Genomic DNA, 14766 nt, shown 5'->3' with positions numbered 1-14766 from the left:
GTCTTTATGCATTCTGTTTCATGTTTCACAATTTTCAATTTTCCTAGATTCGTACTCTGTATGTACATTCTATGTTCTGATTTTTAATGGATGGTTCCAGCTGTTTCTCCTGATTTTGAGGTGTGCCCCATCAGCAAATTAAGGTTCTGATCAATGTGCTCCACTCACGCCATTTAGGTCAACTCTACTTTGAGGAGATAGCTCTTCCCCAGTCATATTTTGAGTGTCTTCCAACCTGAGGGGCTCATCTTCTGACACTAGATCTGACAATGTACCGCTGCTGTCCATAAGACTTTAATCTTCTTTCACTATGTCTGATACTGTGTTTAACGGATATTTATAAAGTTTTCAGTGGCTAACCATCCAGAAGCAGTCTGCCTCTCCTTCCAACTGGTCTTATTCTGGAAGCTCCACTGAAACCTGTCCTCCATGGGTAACCCTGTCAGTAGTTAAAATACCAGTGGCTTTTAAAGTAGCCTCTAGCCTCACAGCACCTCACAAGTCACCACAGTACAACAAAGTGACATGTGAATGGTGGGGTTCTACCTTGGCATCTATGATATTACTAACACACTGAAAGCAGCTCCAGATCCCTGGGTAACCATTGCTGGTGTCCCTGACAGCTGCAAAGAGCTCACCTCCAATTGGGATACAAGTTTCATAGAGAGGAGGCTTCGTGTATGTTTTCTTCTTCCCCACTTTTCCCTTTCACCAGAATATGCTGCTGTTGTGGTTAGGTGCTGTCGAGTCAAGTCCAAATCATAGAGACCCTCCGCACAACAGAACCAACATTGCCTAGGCCCTCGCCATCCTCACAATATTAATAATAGCCCTGAAGCAAATCCACTGCCGTCAAGTCCCTTCCGACTCAGCAACCCTATGGCCAAAGTAGAACTGTGCCGGGGAATGTCCAAGGCTGCGAATCTTTCTGGAAGCAGACTGCCACACCATTCTCCCACAGAGCAGAGCAGTTGCTGGATTTGCTCTGCCAATCTTTTGGTTAGCGGCTGACAATGCTACTAGGAAGCCATCAGCTCTCCTGTATTAGTGACCAGCCTCTGCCCTTTGTTTCACAGACTGTGAGAGTGGAGCAGAACCGGGCAGTGTTTTGTTCTGTTGGGCAGAAGGTCACCATGAACCAGAACTGACTCAAAGGCACCTAACAACAACAACTACATCAAAATCTAAACATTAGTTTCTAGGGTCATAGGCTTTTAACACAGGGCCTACTTAGCATGTGGCAGATGTTCTGTAAATGACATTTCAGACCTGCCTGGACCAAAGTATGTGGTTTCCTGCCAATTGGCAAACTACTGTGAAAACTTATCTTCTGTATGACAAAATTCTTCCATCAAATCTCTCCAAGGAAACCAAGTACATGGGGTCCTAGTGTGGCACTGGAAGATAAGCACTAGACTGCTAACAGCAAGGTTGATGGTTCAAACCCTCTACCCACTCCAGGGAAACCCTATACAGGGCCATTATGAGTCAGAACCGACTCAATGGCACTTAACAACTGCATGCTTTCTAAAGCATGTTCACTGACTCTCACTACGTTATCACAAGTCAATAATGTAAGCATTAAATTACTTTTTCATACAGATGAGGGATATGAGGCTGCAGAGGTTAGAGTTACTTGTCCGGGCTTGTCAGATTCATTAGTAATCCTGTCAAAGCCTGGAGCCCGTGCTTGGTGTTCTTTTCCCCAGACCTTTACTCCCTAGAGGGCTGCTGTCATTAGAATTCTGGATACATACAGAAATCCACGTTGCTGGATCGTTTAAATGCTACTCTGGTGACTTTACAATCATATAAAACAGAGAAGCCATGAAATAAAAGATGTGGCTACAGAAAATTTACAATGGAATCCATTCTCAAGGACCATAAACCTTGTTAATGTTAGGTGGTGTTGAGTTGGTCTGACTCACAGTGACAGAATGCACAACAGAAAGACACACTGCCCGGTCCTGCCCCACCTCACAGTTCTGTCATGCTTGAGCCCATTGTCATTGCCTCTGTGCCAATCCATCTCCTGATTTTAAAGCATTCAATGTCTTCTTGTTCTGTTCGAACAACTGCTTCTTGGTCTGTATACAGGTTCCTTGTGAGCACAATTAAGTGTCCTGGAATACTCGTTCTCCACAATGCTGTTCATAGCTTGTCATGATCCACACAGTTGAAAGTCTTTGCATAGTCAATAAAACACAGGTATACATCTTTCTGGCATTCTCTGCTTTCAGCTATCATTGATGTCAGCAATGATATCCCTCATTCCACATCCTCATCTGAATATGGCTTGAACCTTGGGCAGTTCCCTGTCAATGCACTGTTGCAGCTGTTTTTGAATTATCTTTTAGCAAACTTTTACTTGCCTGTGAAATTAATTAAATACTGCCCGATGATTTCCTTACTCTGCTGGGTCGTTTCTCTTTGAAATGGGTCTCGTGGACCTGACTTAATTTTGTTCAGCTTCAGCTTGAACTTGCATATGAACGATGGATGGTCTGTTCCACAGTTGGTCCCTGGTCTTCTTTTGGCTGATGATCTGCAGCTTCTCCACTGTCACTTCCCGCAGATGGAGTGAATCTGATTCCTTTGTCTTCCGTCTTCCATCTGGTGAGGCCCATGTTGTTTTAAAAAGGCATTTGCAATGAAGAAGCCACTGATCTTGCAAAATTCTATCATCAACCTTCACCACTGTTCTTATCACCAAGGCCATATTTTCCAACTACTGATCCTTCCTCTGTTTCCAACCTTTGCATTCCAATCACCAGTAATGATCAATACATCTTGTTTTCATGTTTGATCAATTTCATTCTGAAGAAGTTGGCAGAATTCTTCAATTTCTTCATCACACACACACACAAATCCTCTTAAGTGGGGAGGGAAAAGGAGGATGAGTTGTAACAATACAATTGATGGAATTTCTTAGCTACATCTCAGTAGGAAAAAGACCAGTATCCCCACTGGCTAAGGACACAAAAGGAAATACAGTATGAACATAGGCTTAACCTTCCTCATAAAAGAAATGCAAATTCAAAACATTCCACTTTTCACCCTCTCTGAATTTCAGTGGTCCCTAAAGTTTCATTATACAAGGGGAAATTTTTAAATTATTGCTATTAAATCATAGAAATCATTATCAAGCATTAACATCAAAATGTGAATCTACTGTTTCTCGACAGATCTTCCATCTAGGTCTATACACTTTTGAACAAGATGCATTGTTGTGATGGGGAAAAATCTAGACACAACTTTCCTGGCCTTTTTCTCACCAATGCAGTTTTCAGTTTTCTTAAAACATCTTTCTAATAAGCCATTTTGATGGGCCTGTGTCCTTTGAGAAAATCAGGAAAAATGACCTCTTTGGGATCCCAAAAATGTTGCCATAACCTTCTGAGCTGACCTGTCTTGAATTGAACTGGCTCAGCAGATGCTCCTTAGAAGCTACTGTTTTATTTAACCTCTTTTCGGAAGGCAACCTAATGAGAAGACAACATTATGTTACTGAATTTGTCTACAGTCATCCACTGATGACAGACACGTGCAACTCATGCTGTGTGGAGTATACCGTACATGTATGAACTGGAACCCCAGTAGCAATGACTTTTGAGTTACCCTCGTGAATGATTGATTAGAGTGTGAGAAAAGAATGTTTTCATACATTTTTGGGCAGTGTAAATCGGTATACTATCAATGAAGAACATTTGGTAATACACATTAAAAAATTTAAAAGCACATAACCAGCTCTTCCACTCCTAGAAACCAACCCTACAGGTAGATATACTTGCACATAGATTTAAAGACCACATACAGGAATACTCAAGGCATTGTTGCTATTTTAGGTAAAAGACTGACTCGTCAATATCTATCAGCTGAGGGCTGACTGATGAAATATATCATCTTCCATTTGGTACAAACACGTAGGATTACTCCTCATGTCCCTGACATCAAACCTCCCAAGTCCGAGTTTTCATTTTCAAGCACGTCCTCTAGATTGCAAACCAAGTGCCTGAACTGTACCGTCCTCATATGTGTGTGTCCCCAAAGGGCTTTTCTCCTTTTCTCACCGGTGCTCCATAAGTGTTTGTTAAATCAGGTCATTTTATTGACTCCGGCATTGAAAATGGAAACAATGGAAAAGTACTCTGGTTAAGCACTAGATTAGATCCAGACTCAGAATGTTTCCGATCATCTGGCATTAGAACACTGGAAAAAGCGATCTATTTTTCTGTACCTTACTCTCTCTTCCCCAAACAAAAAACTCTTATTGCTTCACTGGCCCAACATCTCTGGCCCCAGTCTCTCCTGGGAGGAGTCTTCTTCTTCTGTTGATGAGTTGTGCCCAACTATGAACACACCCCCACTGGCTCTTCTTAGTGTATATATTTATGAATGTGGGGGTCTGTAGATCACTACTAATAAAGCTTAGGTCATTTTAAAAACAAAATAGTATTTTCTTCCCATCCATCTGTATCGTTGTGTGCACTCAACTTTGGAGCACATTGCTTTAGGAAACTTTTTAAAATTGTGTTTTGGTTATCAAAAAATATATAATGCAGCTATAAAATCATTATTCTTTGATGAATTCACTTTGTTCAAACAGTTGTTGTTGTTGTTAAGTGCCATAGGGTCACTTCCGACTTACAACACCCCATACAGGTTTCCAAGGAGCGGCTGATGGGTGTGAACCACTGACCTTTCTGAGAGCCATCTGGTGTTTATCCTACAAAGTGCCAAAGAACAGCAAAGAGAACACAGAAATCGTTTGTGTAGGACCATGATATCTTGTTCCTTGCCTTCACTTCCTTGTCTGTAGTTTGAACATTGAAATACTCATTTACTAAGCCTCTTGGCCAAATATAATTGTATTTTTACAGCATGCCTTATTACAGTTTCACAAAAAGGTGTCCATCAAACACTTGTTCTCTGAAAGTACAAATAATAAAAATATGAAGACTAGAGAAAAAGAGGAAGACCTCCAACGAGATGGATCGGCCAGGTGGCATCATTGATGGACTCGGGGGTGGCAGCGTTGGTGAGGTTGGCCCAGGATCGGGCATTGTTTCGTTCTGCTGTGCATGGGGTCGCTATGAGTCGGTTCCGACTCGATGGCACCTGACAACAACAACAACAAGGAGTCCTGGTGTGGCACCGTGGGTTAATACGCTGGACTGCAAAATCAGTTTGAACCACAAAGTCAGCAGTTCAAGCTCACCAGCTGCTCCTCAGAAACCCTATACATGGTCGCTATGGGTCGGAACCAACTCAATGGCACTTAACAAGCAGTTCTTGGAGGAAGGAAGAACATTACTGCTTTAGCTGAGGTTGGCCAACATGAAGGTCAAAACTTGAAGCTCCTGAAGTCAATCTAATAATTATAAACCAATTTAATGTTGTTGTTGTTGTTGTTTTTGTTTTTTAGCACAGTATGTTCATATTAGAAAATTTCAGCTAAGATTGCTAATATGAACATATTGTGCTTTGGATCCTTTTTTGTCTGCTACATGTTGTTGTGGTTGTTACAAGTTCTGTTGAGTCGTTTCCGACTCACAGTGACCCTCTAGACAACAGAATGAAGCACTCTCCAGCCCTGCACCATCCTCACAATTGTAACATTTGAGCCCATCACTGCTGCCTCTGTGTCAGTCCACCACCTCGAGGCTCTTCCTCATTTTTCTGACCCTTCACTTCACCAAACATGATGTCCTTCTCCAGGGACTGGTCCCTCTTGGTAACATGATCGTCTCACCATCCTGGCTTTCAAGGCACATTCTGGATGTACTTCTTCCAACATAGATTTATTTGTTCTGGCAATGCATGGTACTTTTAATATTCTTCTCCAACATCATAAACTATTCATTGTTCAACTTTCACATGCGTATGAGGCAATTAAGAATACTATGATTTGATTCAGGGCCACCTTATTCCTTAAATTAATATTTGTTCTTTAACATTTTATTGAGGTCTTTCGCAGTGATCTGTCTAATGCAATCTGTCATTTGATTTCTTGACTGCTGTTTCCATGAGTGTCGATTGTGTATCCAAGCAAAATGAAGTCTTTGATGCCAATCTTTTCTTCACTAATCATGATGTTATTTATTGGTCCAACGGTGAGATTTTTTTTTAATTGTGAATTGAGTTTTGCACTCATTGTTTCATTGCAATGATTACAATCTCCTCTGTGCATCATCATTCAACAGTATTTGCTCTATTCCATTTTTGGGGGGGGAGGGGGGGAGAGAGATATAACAATTTAAACAGCCAAAGTGCACATTCTGTGAGCCTGCTTCCTGGCCACCAGCACCCAGTCCCTCTCCATGTGTCGAGTCCTCAGCTGCTCCCTCTCTCCATGTCCTCATTTCTGCCTCCATCTCTGGTGTTAGCACTTCTCTGGATAGGGCCCTGCATTCCGCTTGTGCTCTTCTCCCTTGATGGTCCGAGGGTCCTCTGTTTCTGGACTGTAAGATTAACTAACCCTCTCCTTTTTGTTACAAAACTCCTACCTTTACAGTTGTGATAGTCACAATTATTCTTGGTAACAATTACTCACTATTGAATCATTGTTGTTGTTGTTGTTAAGTGCCGTTGAGTCGGTTCCGACCCATAGCGACCCTGTACAGGGTTTCCGAGGGTGTAAATCTTTACGGGAGTAGAAAGCCTCGTCTTTCTCCCGCAGAGCAGCTGGTAGTTTCAAACTGCTGACCTTAAGGTTCACAGCCCGATTCGTAATTGAGATGCAATCCATACCGAAGGCTATGGTCTTTGATCTTCATCATTATTTGAAGTCCTCTTTGCTGTCAGAAAGCAAGGTTGTGTCATCTTCAAGGTTGTTAATGGGTCTTCCATTCTACTTACAATCCAGCTTCTTGGATTTTATTTGCTCAGTGTACAGATTGGATCAGTACAGTGAAAGGATATCATCTTGGCTTACACCTTCCACTGTTTTAAATCATTCAGTATCCCCCGTTAACAATTGCCTTCTGGTCTGTGAGCACACCTAACTGTTCTGCAGTACCTGTTCTTTGCAATTGTTACACATTAATCTGTGACTTTTAAACATATATATGTTTTTCTCTATTAATGACATCTCTACATTTTTGGTTTTAAAAAAGACCAAATGATTAATTTGTTAATTTTAGTGAGTAATCATTTAAGTTATTTTGTAATTTATGCCATCTTGCCTAATATCTACAATGGTTATAATCCGTGTTGGTACTGTGGGTTAAATATTGGGTTGCAAACTGAACCCAGTGTTTAAATCCACCAGCCACTCTGTAGGATAAATATGTGGCAGTTTGCTTCCATAAAGATTTACAGCCTGAGAAACCTTAGGGTTTACTTTGAGTTAAAATCAGCAGCGGGGTTTTGGTAAAAGGGAGTTAGTTAGAAGACCCAAATTGTGTGACTTGAGTCAGGCCTTGGAGGATGGATTGGTTAAACAGAGTGGAGGGCAAGGTGTCTTGGTGGGAACAACGCTCATGAGTGGATGGAAATTGTATTTAATAAGTTGGTGAGATAAGATACAAGTCTAACTGGAACATAGAGTGTACATTCATTAGGAAGTTAAAGATAAATAAAGAACTGTACAACCTAATAAGAATCCAAATAAGCCACAAACTTTTACATCAACACAGAAGTGCTTTGATCTTGGCAACCAGAATAAATGCCCAGATGAGTTCCTCTGATGGGCTGGCCCATAGGCAGTCTGGACAACTTGACCGGTTTTCACTGTCAACACAGTGACCCCTATTAAACTCATCACAGAGCTAGATAGTTAAGCTTAAGGGGAAGAGCACAGGTTTTGGAGTGAGAAGAAACCTGTGTTCCTTATTGAGCACATCTGTATTTTATGAGACTCACTTCCATCACATATTAGGATAAGTCTACCAACCTTGTTTGGTTATAAAGTTTTAAGTAAAAGGTTTGAAAGTGTTCAGATCATAGTCGGCAGCCAACAAAGGTTAGTTCCTTCTCTTGTCTCAAGATGGGTCTGAGTGATAGGTTACAGGACAAGTTACAGGGTTGGCTCCTGTCAGGCTCCGTAAGTTAATGGAACGGCCTTTCTGTAGTATGTACAGGCTGTCTCTGTTGCAAACAAGATCAGTTCCTAAATGTCTTAAATCAAACTTGTACATAAGTCGGAACAGGTACATACTGTTCTCATTTAGCCTGCGTTTGTTGTTAAGTGCCACTGAGTAGGTTTTGACTCATAGTGACCCTGTATAGGGTTTCCAAGGAGCAGCTGGTGTGTTTGAACTGCCGATCTTGCCGTTTGCAGTCTTACAGCACCACACCAGGAGTCTGCCTCTAGTGCAAGAGAAGTAGGATGAGGATGTCTGCTTCCATAAAGATGTAAAGCCTCGGAAACCCTGCACAGGGCTCACTCTGAATTCGAATTGACTGGAAAGTAGTGGACCTGGTTTGCGCACAGAAAGGCTAAAACCTCATCAATGATTTACAAGCTGCATGTGAAACAAGTGAAAATGATTATGACACATTTGAGTAGGGGTGGGTGGGTTGATTTGTTTCAAACGGAGGGCAAATTACATAACATTAAAGGGTAAGTTTGAGTTGTCCATTGGATGTTTGTAACCCGGATGTTACTGTAAGAGTAAGCAAGCAAAAGGAAGACCCTCAACACATGGGTACACACTGTCCGTGGCTACAATGGGCTCAAGCAGAGAAGACTAGAACGGTACAGGGTCAGGCAGTGTTTCATGGTACACAATGCCTCTGTGTCGGAACCAACTGGATGGCACCTAACAACAATGTAGAATCCATATATGCTTTCAAGGGTTTTTGTTGATTGGAGCTGAGTGATCTATGAAGTATCTGGTTTACACATAACATTGTTCATTTAACCCAGAAAAAAACATGATATTCAGGGAGAAAGTCCAAAGTGCATTGAAAGAATTGGCAAAGAACAAGGCACCAGGAATTGATGGAATAAAAATTGAAATCTTTCAAGAAAGTGAAACACAAGAGGCATTCACTCATCTCTGCCAAGAAATTTGGAAGACAACTATCTGGCTGATTGTCTAGAAGAGATCCGTATTTGTGCCCATTCCAAAGAGAGGTGACCTAATGGAATGTGGAAATCATTGGAGCGCCTCTTTGATATCCCATGCGAGTAAAGTTTTACTAAAGGAAATACAGAAATGGCTGCAAGCATACATTGACAGAGAACTTCCAAGGTCCAAGGCAGATTCAGAAGAGGCCGTGGAATGAGGGATATCATTGCTGATGTCCGGTGGACCTTGGCTGAAAGCAGAGAATACCAGAAGGATGTTTACCTATGCTTTATTGACTACACAAAGGCTTTCGATTGTGTGGATCATGACAAGCTATGGACAACATTGTGAAGTATGAGTATTCTAGAACACTTAATTGTGCTCATGAGGAATCTGTACCTGGACCAAGAAGCAGTTGTTCGAACAGAGCATGGGAACACTGAATGTTTTAAAATTGGGAAAGGTGTGAGACAAGGTTGTGTTCTTTCACCATACTTATTCAACCTGTATGCTGAGCAAATCATATAAGAAGCTGGGTTCTATGAAGAAAAACGTGGTGTCAGGATTGGAGGAAGATTCATTAACAACCTGCGATATGCAGATGATACAATCTTGCTTGTTGAACGTGAAGAGGACTTGAAACATTTACTGATGAAGATCAAAGAACACAGCCTTCGGTATGGTTTGCATCTCAATAACAGAAAAACAAAAATCCTCACCACTGGACCAATAAACAACATTCTTATCAACGGAGAAAAGATTGAAGTTGTCAAGGACTTCATTCTTCTTGGATCAACTATCAACACTCGCGGAAGCAGCAGTCAAGAGATCAGACGACGTATTACATTGGGCAAATCTACTGCACAGGAACTTTTTAAAGTGTTGAGGAGAAGAGATGTCAGCTTGAGGACTAAGGTGCGCCTGACCCAAGCCATGGTATTTTCAATAACCTCATATGGATGCGAAAGCTGGACAGTAAATAAGGAAGATCGTAGAAGAATTGATGCCTTTGAGTTGTGGTGTTGGAGGAGAATACTGAAAGTGCCATGGACTGCCTAAAGAACCAATACATCTGTTTTGGAAGAAGTGCAGCCAGAGTGCTCCTTGGAGGCCAGGATGGCTAAGCTTCGTCTCTCCTACTTTGGACATATTGTCAGGAGAGAACAGTCGCTGGAGAAGGATGTCATGTTGGGTAAGGTGGAGGGTCAGAGAAAAAGAGGAAGACCCCAATGAGATGGATCAGCCAGGTGGGGTCATTGATGGACACAAGTGTGGCAGCAGTAGTGAGGTTGGCTCAGGATCGGACACTGTTTCATTCTGCTGTGCATGGGGTCACTATGAGTTGGTTCTGACTCGATGGCACCTGACAATAACAACAATCTCAGAATAAATGCTATATACTCCGATGTTTAGAGGTCCAAACAATAAAACTACTATATACCTAATATATAATCTTTTTTTAAAAAACAAGGTTGAGAATTTCTTTGAAATTAATGTAAAACTAAAATACCTTAACTTTTTTTTTTTCCAGCATGCTACCAATGAAAACTGATGAGAAACTGAATTTGTCTGATGGGAATACAGCAAGTTGTCCTTTGAGTCCCATTAAGATGTGCCTTAGCCATCCCATTGACTGGAATCTGAATTTGACAGCATCATCTCTAGCGAGCTGTACAGTTCATAACCAAAATCTCACAAGTGAAGAGAAATAGATGGCAGTTTTCTTGCACTATCTTTATTTTGTATGTCAGTATCCTTTCTGCTGAACAATGAGCATTTATCAATTGATCTTTGAAATATTTCTATTCCTGTGACTTGTCTATATTAAATCATTAGCATTACTCATTTTGATTATATTTTTTGTATGATTTTCGGTTTTTTTTTTACATGATGTTTTGCACCAGACCATTGTGGAATTTTGCAGTACAAATGGATTTTGATGTTTCTCTTTTTAATAGTATTTTGTGAGTTTTGTATGCCCTGAGTTTAAATAATTGTCCCGTTTTCTTTCTGTGCATCCAGTTTTACTATATAATGCATTATGTGATTTAGAATGCTAGTATTGTAAAGACTTGTGATGATGGTCTAACCTATGAACAGCTGTGTCGCAGGTGGATGCCAACTACCTCGAAGCAAATTGGTAAAAGGCAAAAGGTGTCTCTTGGAAGTGTAGCTCTTTCAAAGTTATATATGTATAGAAAGAATGATCCATTTATCATTCAATAGCATGTTTCCATTTATAGAATTTGAGCAGACCAGTTTTCTTCCTACTTTCAAACTTAAAGTCTGGGGGCTTTAAAAGCCGTGGCACAATTGCATGCTTACTCTTCAGCAAGCCTGTGCCTCTTCATCTTGCAGACCATAGTTTGTTTTTTTTTGTAAGTTACCAGTTTTGAATGAAAAACAGTAAATGAATTTACATCTACTGATTTTATTCTACTGCATTTGACACATTTATTTTACAGTTTAAAGGAATGTCTTTCAAAAGCAGGATATTCTTTTGTATCTTTGATGCTAATAGTGCAAAGCATAGCTTCAGCTATGGCTACGTGATTGTGTCTAAGACTTCAGTAGTAAGAATTCTAATGGTTTGGTGCTTGAATTTACTTTTTCCAGACAGAAGCAAGCGCTGGTATGGTGGTACATAGTCAATGTATCAGAACATGGCTGCTTGCCTGGTCTGGCCTAAATAGGCTTTACTTTATTGTGTTCGAAAGATGTTTCTCACAGCATACTTCATGTACTTTTTAAGTCCTTATTCCTCCCTATCCCCTAAAAAATATTTTTTAAATGACAGGGATTAAACACAAGAAGACCTACACAAGGAGCCTGAAGCACAGGAGAAGACGCAGAGCCAACAGTATGAAGAACAAGCATCATTTGGTCATCGCTTTTGTATCGTCGCCCCATCTGCCTTTTCCTTTTGCTTAATGAGCATGCTTGCTTTGTAACTTTCAGAATCCTGGTGTAGTTCTGAGTTGGACAGAGCTCGGATCTAGATGTCGTGTAGCAATGTGGCATCAAAAGCTGCAGCTTCCATCATCATCAACAAATGGCCTCTGGTAAATACACTTTTAAAAGCACAATTATTAGTAAACTAGACCTAATATGAGGGCATTTCTATTCTGAATAGTAAAGAGAAAGGATAATTGTCAGGTGGGTACAAGGAGTGTGTTGTTGGGCTTTTAACTTGGGTGTGGCAGAAGGAAAGAAAACGAATTTCATGTTTCATAAACCAGACAAGTGCCTATTTCAGAATATGACAAATGAAATTGACATTAATTTTTAATTTATAAACAATAAATATTTCTAATTTTATTATGTCAAAATCCAACAAAAAGAATACCTTTAGAGTTTGAATTATACGGTTGGTGGTTCAAACTCACCAGCCGCTCCCCGGAAGCCCTAGATGCTCATTATGAGCCAGAACCTACTTGACCGCACCTAACAATAGCTTCAGCTGATACACAGAACTAAGTATGTGTATGCTGACACTTCCCCAATCCAGCTCCCCAGAGAAGGAAGTGAACTAGAGCTCCCATCTACAAATACTTTGGCAAGAAAAATCACCTCTACAGGTAGATTACCAAAAAGATTTCCAGTGTTGGGCTCATGAAACCAGATTGTCAAAATGCGTTGACAGCGGGTGATGGCTACTTGGGTTCATTATGCTAGTTCTTTTTTTTTTAATGTTCAAAATTTTCCTCAGTGAGATCTTTTCTAAAAACCTAGAAGGGCACCAAAGAATCATCTGCTCTAACCCTTTCTTTCTGACAGACAACAATAAGGGTGAAGGAATGCTTTGTAATGTCGCATGGCTCATGGCAGAATTTGAATCACCATCTTAGTTTCCTATGTTTTAGCTCCATGTTCCCTCACGTGTGTGCCTCGTTAAGGAAGTGAGGCCCACACTCACACAGGTAGCCATGACAGAGTCACACTCAGGGCTCCTTATTGTACAATATTAATGGCTAACCACTGCCCTGTGGACTCCCAGCAAGTGGAGGTTAAGTAGTCATGGCTTCAATGCATCCAGAAGTTCAGAGAAGCTTCTCATTCCCCATCCCATTGAGCCAGTTTCCATTTCCCTGGAATGATTTCATTAAATATTCTTCCCGGAAGAAGCTCCTTCCTAGCCAGGTTGATGACATGTTGTTTTAAATGTATTGTGACATTTTCATCTATATTGGATCGGCCTCATCTAAGTCATGCAACATCTCAAATCAGAGCTACTAGTTGGGTCTTATTTACAAGTTTCTCATACTGCCAAGATTTTAGACATGAGAATTCAGAAGACCCACCTAGAAAGCTTGTTTAAAAATGAGATGTCAGGGTCCCCTCAGATCCTGACTGCCCCGATCCCACTGATGGCTGATGCACCCCGAGGCCTCCATCTAAATGCTTCCACACTGGCCAAAGCCATCGTGGAGTCACACAGCAGAAGTCTCCCCAAGGAATCAGGCGTTTTTGTTCTGATTTTGATACAAGGAGAACTTTATTAAAAGCAAACCACTGAACAAAAACCTTTAAAGGACATTTAAAACACTAACAACAAAACTCCATCTCCGTCATCTCCCTTAACTTCTCTCGTCATTGAGAAACTGGGCGAGGTTCAGCTTACTTCTTTCCAGGGCTGCTGTTTTGGCTCGTCTCGGTAACCTCATCTTCATTTCTGACTCTGGTTCTGGAACTTCACAATCACTAAACAGATATTAAAAATAAGCCAATTGATAAACAAGCTTTAAACTACAAATTATTTGTGCATAAACCTTTTGTTTCTGATTGATGTTATTTATACCAGTGTGTTATTGATAACCTGATTCAGTGGACTAAGCTTGAAACTAAAATCTAAACCAAAAACACTGAATCCTGGAAAAAATAGCCAATTTTTTTATATCTATATGGAATCTGGTATTAAAGTAAAACTAAACTTTTGCAATGAAACTTATAAGCAGGGGCCATCCAACTATCCAGAACAGTATTTTTGAAACTCAACAAGTGAAACACAATTCAGTTCTCCTGATTTAGGCAATAAATTCCGAAACCACTGTGAGTAGCAAGTTTCCCAAACAGATACTTTACACTTAGTCAAGATTTTATCTAAAACTATACTGAAAATGCACGTATTATAATTTTACCAATGAATAGATTAAGGCAAGACAGCTACAAACATTCAGTTTCCAACTTTGACTTAACTGAGTGAATCCAAAAATTAACAATCTATCATGCAAATCACTAACAAACACAAATGTTACATAAATCTCAAGAGTGCTAATTCCAGGTCAAATTTAGAGTCTCATCTACCCAGAATGAATAGAAGCCTATATGGAAACATAAAGGAGAGAACATATTACAGATGATGACTTAGTAAAAGCCATGCCAACTATAGGCAAAAGCACACAAGCTTTAGACTCTACACATATACCCAAGATAGTCATGCATACTTTTCACTGTCTTCTTAGACACTTTGAGTTTCTTCTCATTTACAAAAGAGGCAAACTACCCTCTTTCCCCTAGTTGTAGGCATTACTTCGGGACACCAGCCCCCCCAGCACACCTCTCCGAGTCTGCAGCAGCAGTGTAGCGTCTTCTGTGCGCCCTAGCCGACGTGGTCACTTTTCTCCGACCTTAAAGAGAAAAGAAAGCATCATCAGACTTTCTTCTCAATTGCTTGTTGCTTTTCATCTAATTTCTGGGCCATCCAGATCCCTTGTTTTCATCTAATTTCTGGGCCATCCAGATCCCTTGTTTT

At 40.6% G+C, this 14766-nt stretch overlaps 2 protein-coding genes across 2 annotated transcripts in view; one reads left to right on the top strand and one right to left on the bottom strand.

Moving 5' to 3' along the window:
- Window positions 1-10726, top strand: part of LCORL (ligand dependent nuclear receptor corepressor-like) — a 293246-nt gene extending 282520 nt beyond the window's left edge. Inside the window, exon 7 of the mRNA XM_006872489.1 lies at window positions 10546-10726. Coding sequence (XP_006872551.1) covers window positions 10546-10726 — 181 coding nt within the window. The remainder of the gene's footprint in view (window positions 1-10545) is intronic.
- Window positions 10727-13591: 2865 nt separating this feature from the next.
- Window positions 13592-14766, bottom strand: part of NCAPG (non-SMC condensin I complex, subunit G) — an 82000-nt gene continuing 80825 nt past the window's right edge. Inside the window, exons 20-21 of the mRNA XM_006872495.1 lie at window positions 14572-14641; window positions 13592-13715 (exon numbers count right to left, since the gene is read on the bottom strand). Coding sequence (XP_006872557.1) covers window positions 13592-13715; window positions 14572-14641 — 194 coding nt within the window. The remainder of the gene's footprint in view (window positions 13716-14571; window positions 14642-14766) is intronic.

This window comes from Chrysochloris asiatica, unplaced genomic scaffold (assembly GCF_000296735.1).
Source record: "Chrysochloris asiatica unplaced genomic scaffold, ChrAsi1.0 scaffold00200, whole genome shotgun sequence".
NCBI classification, from domain to species: Eukaryota; Metazoa; Chordata; class Mammalia; order Afrosoricida; family Chrysochloridae; genus Chrysochloris; species Chrysochloris asiatica.
The sequence above is the reverse complement of the archived record's forward strand: the minus strand, read 5'-3'. Positions and strand labels throughout refer to the sequence as shown.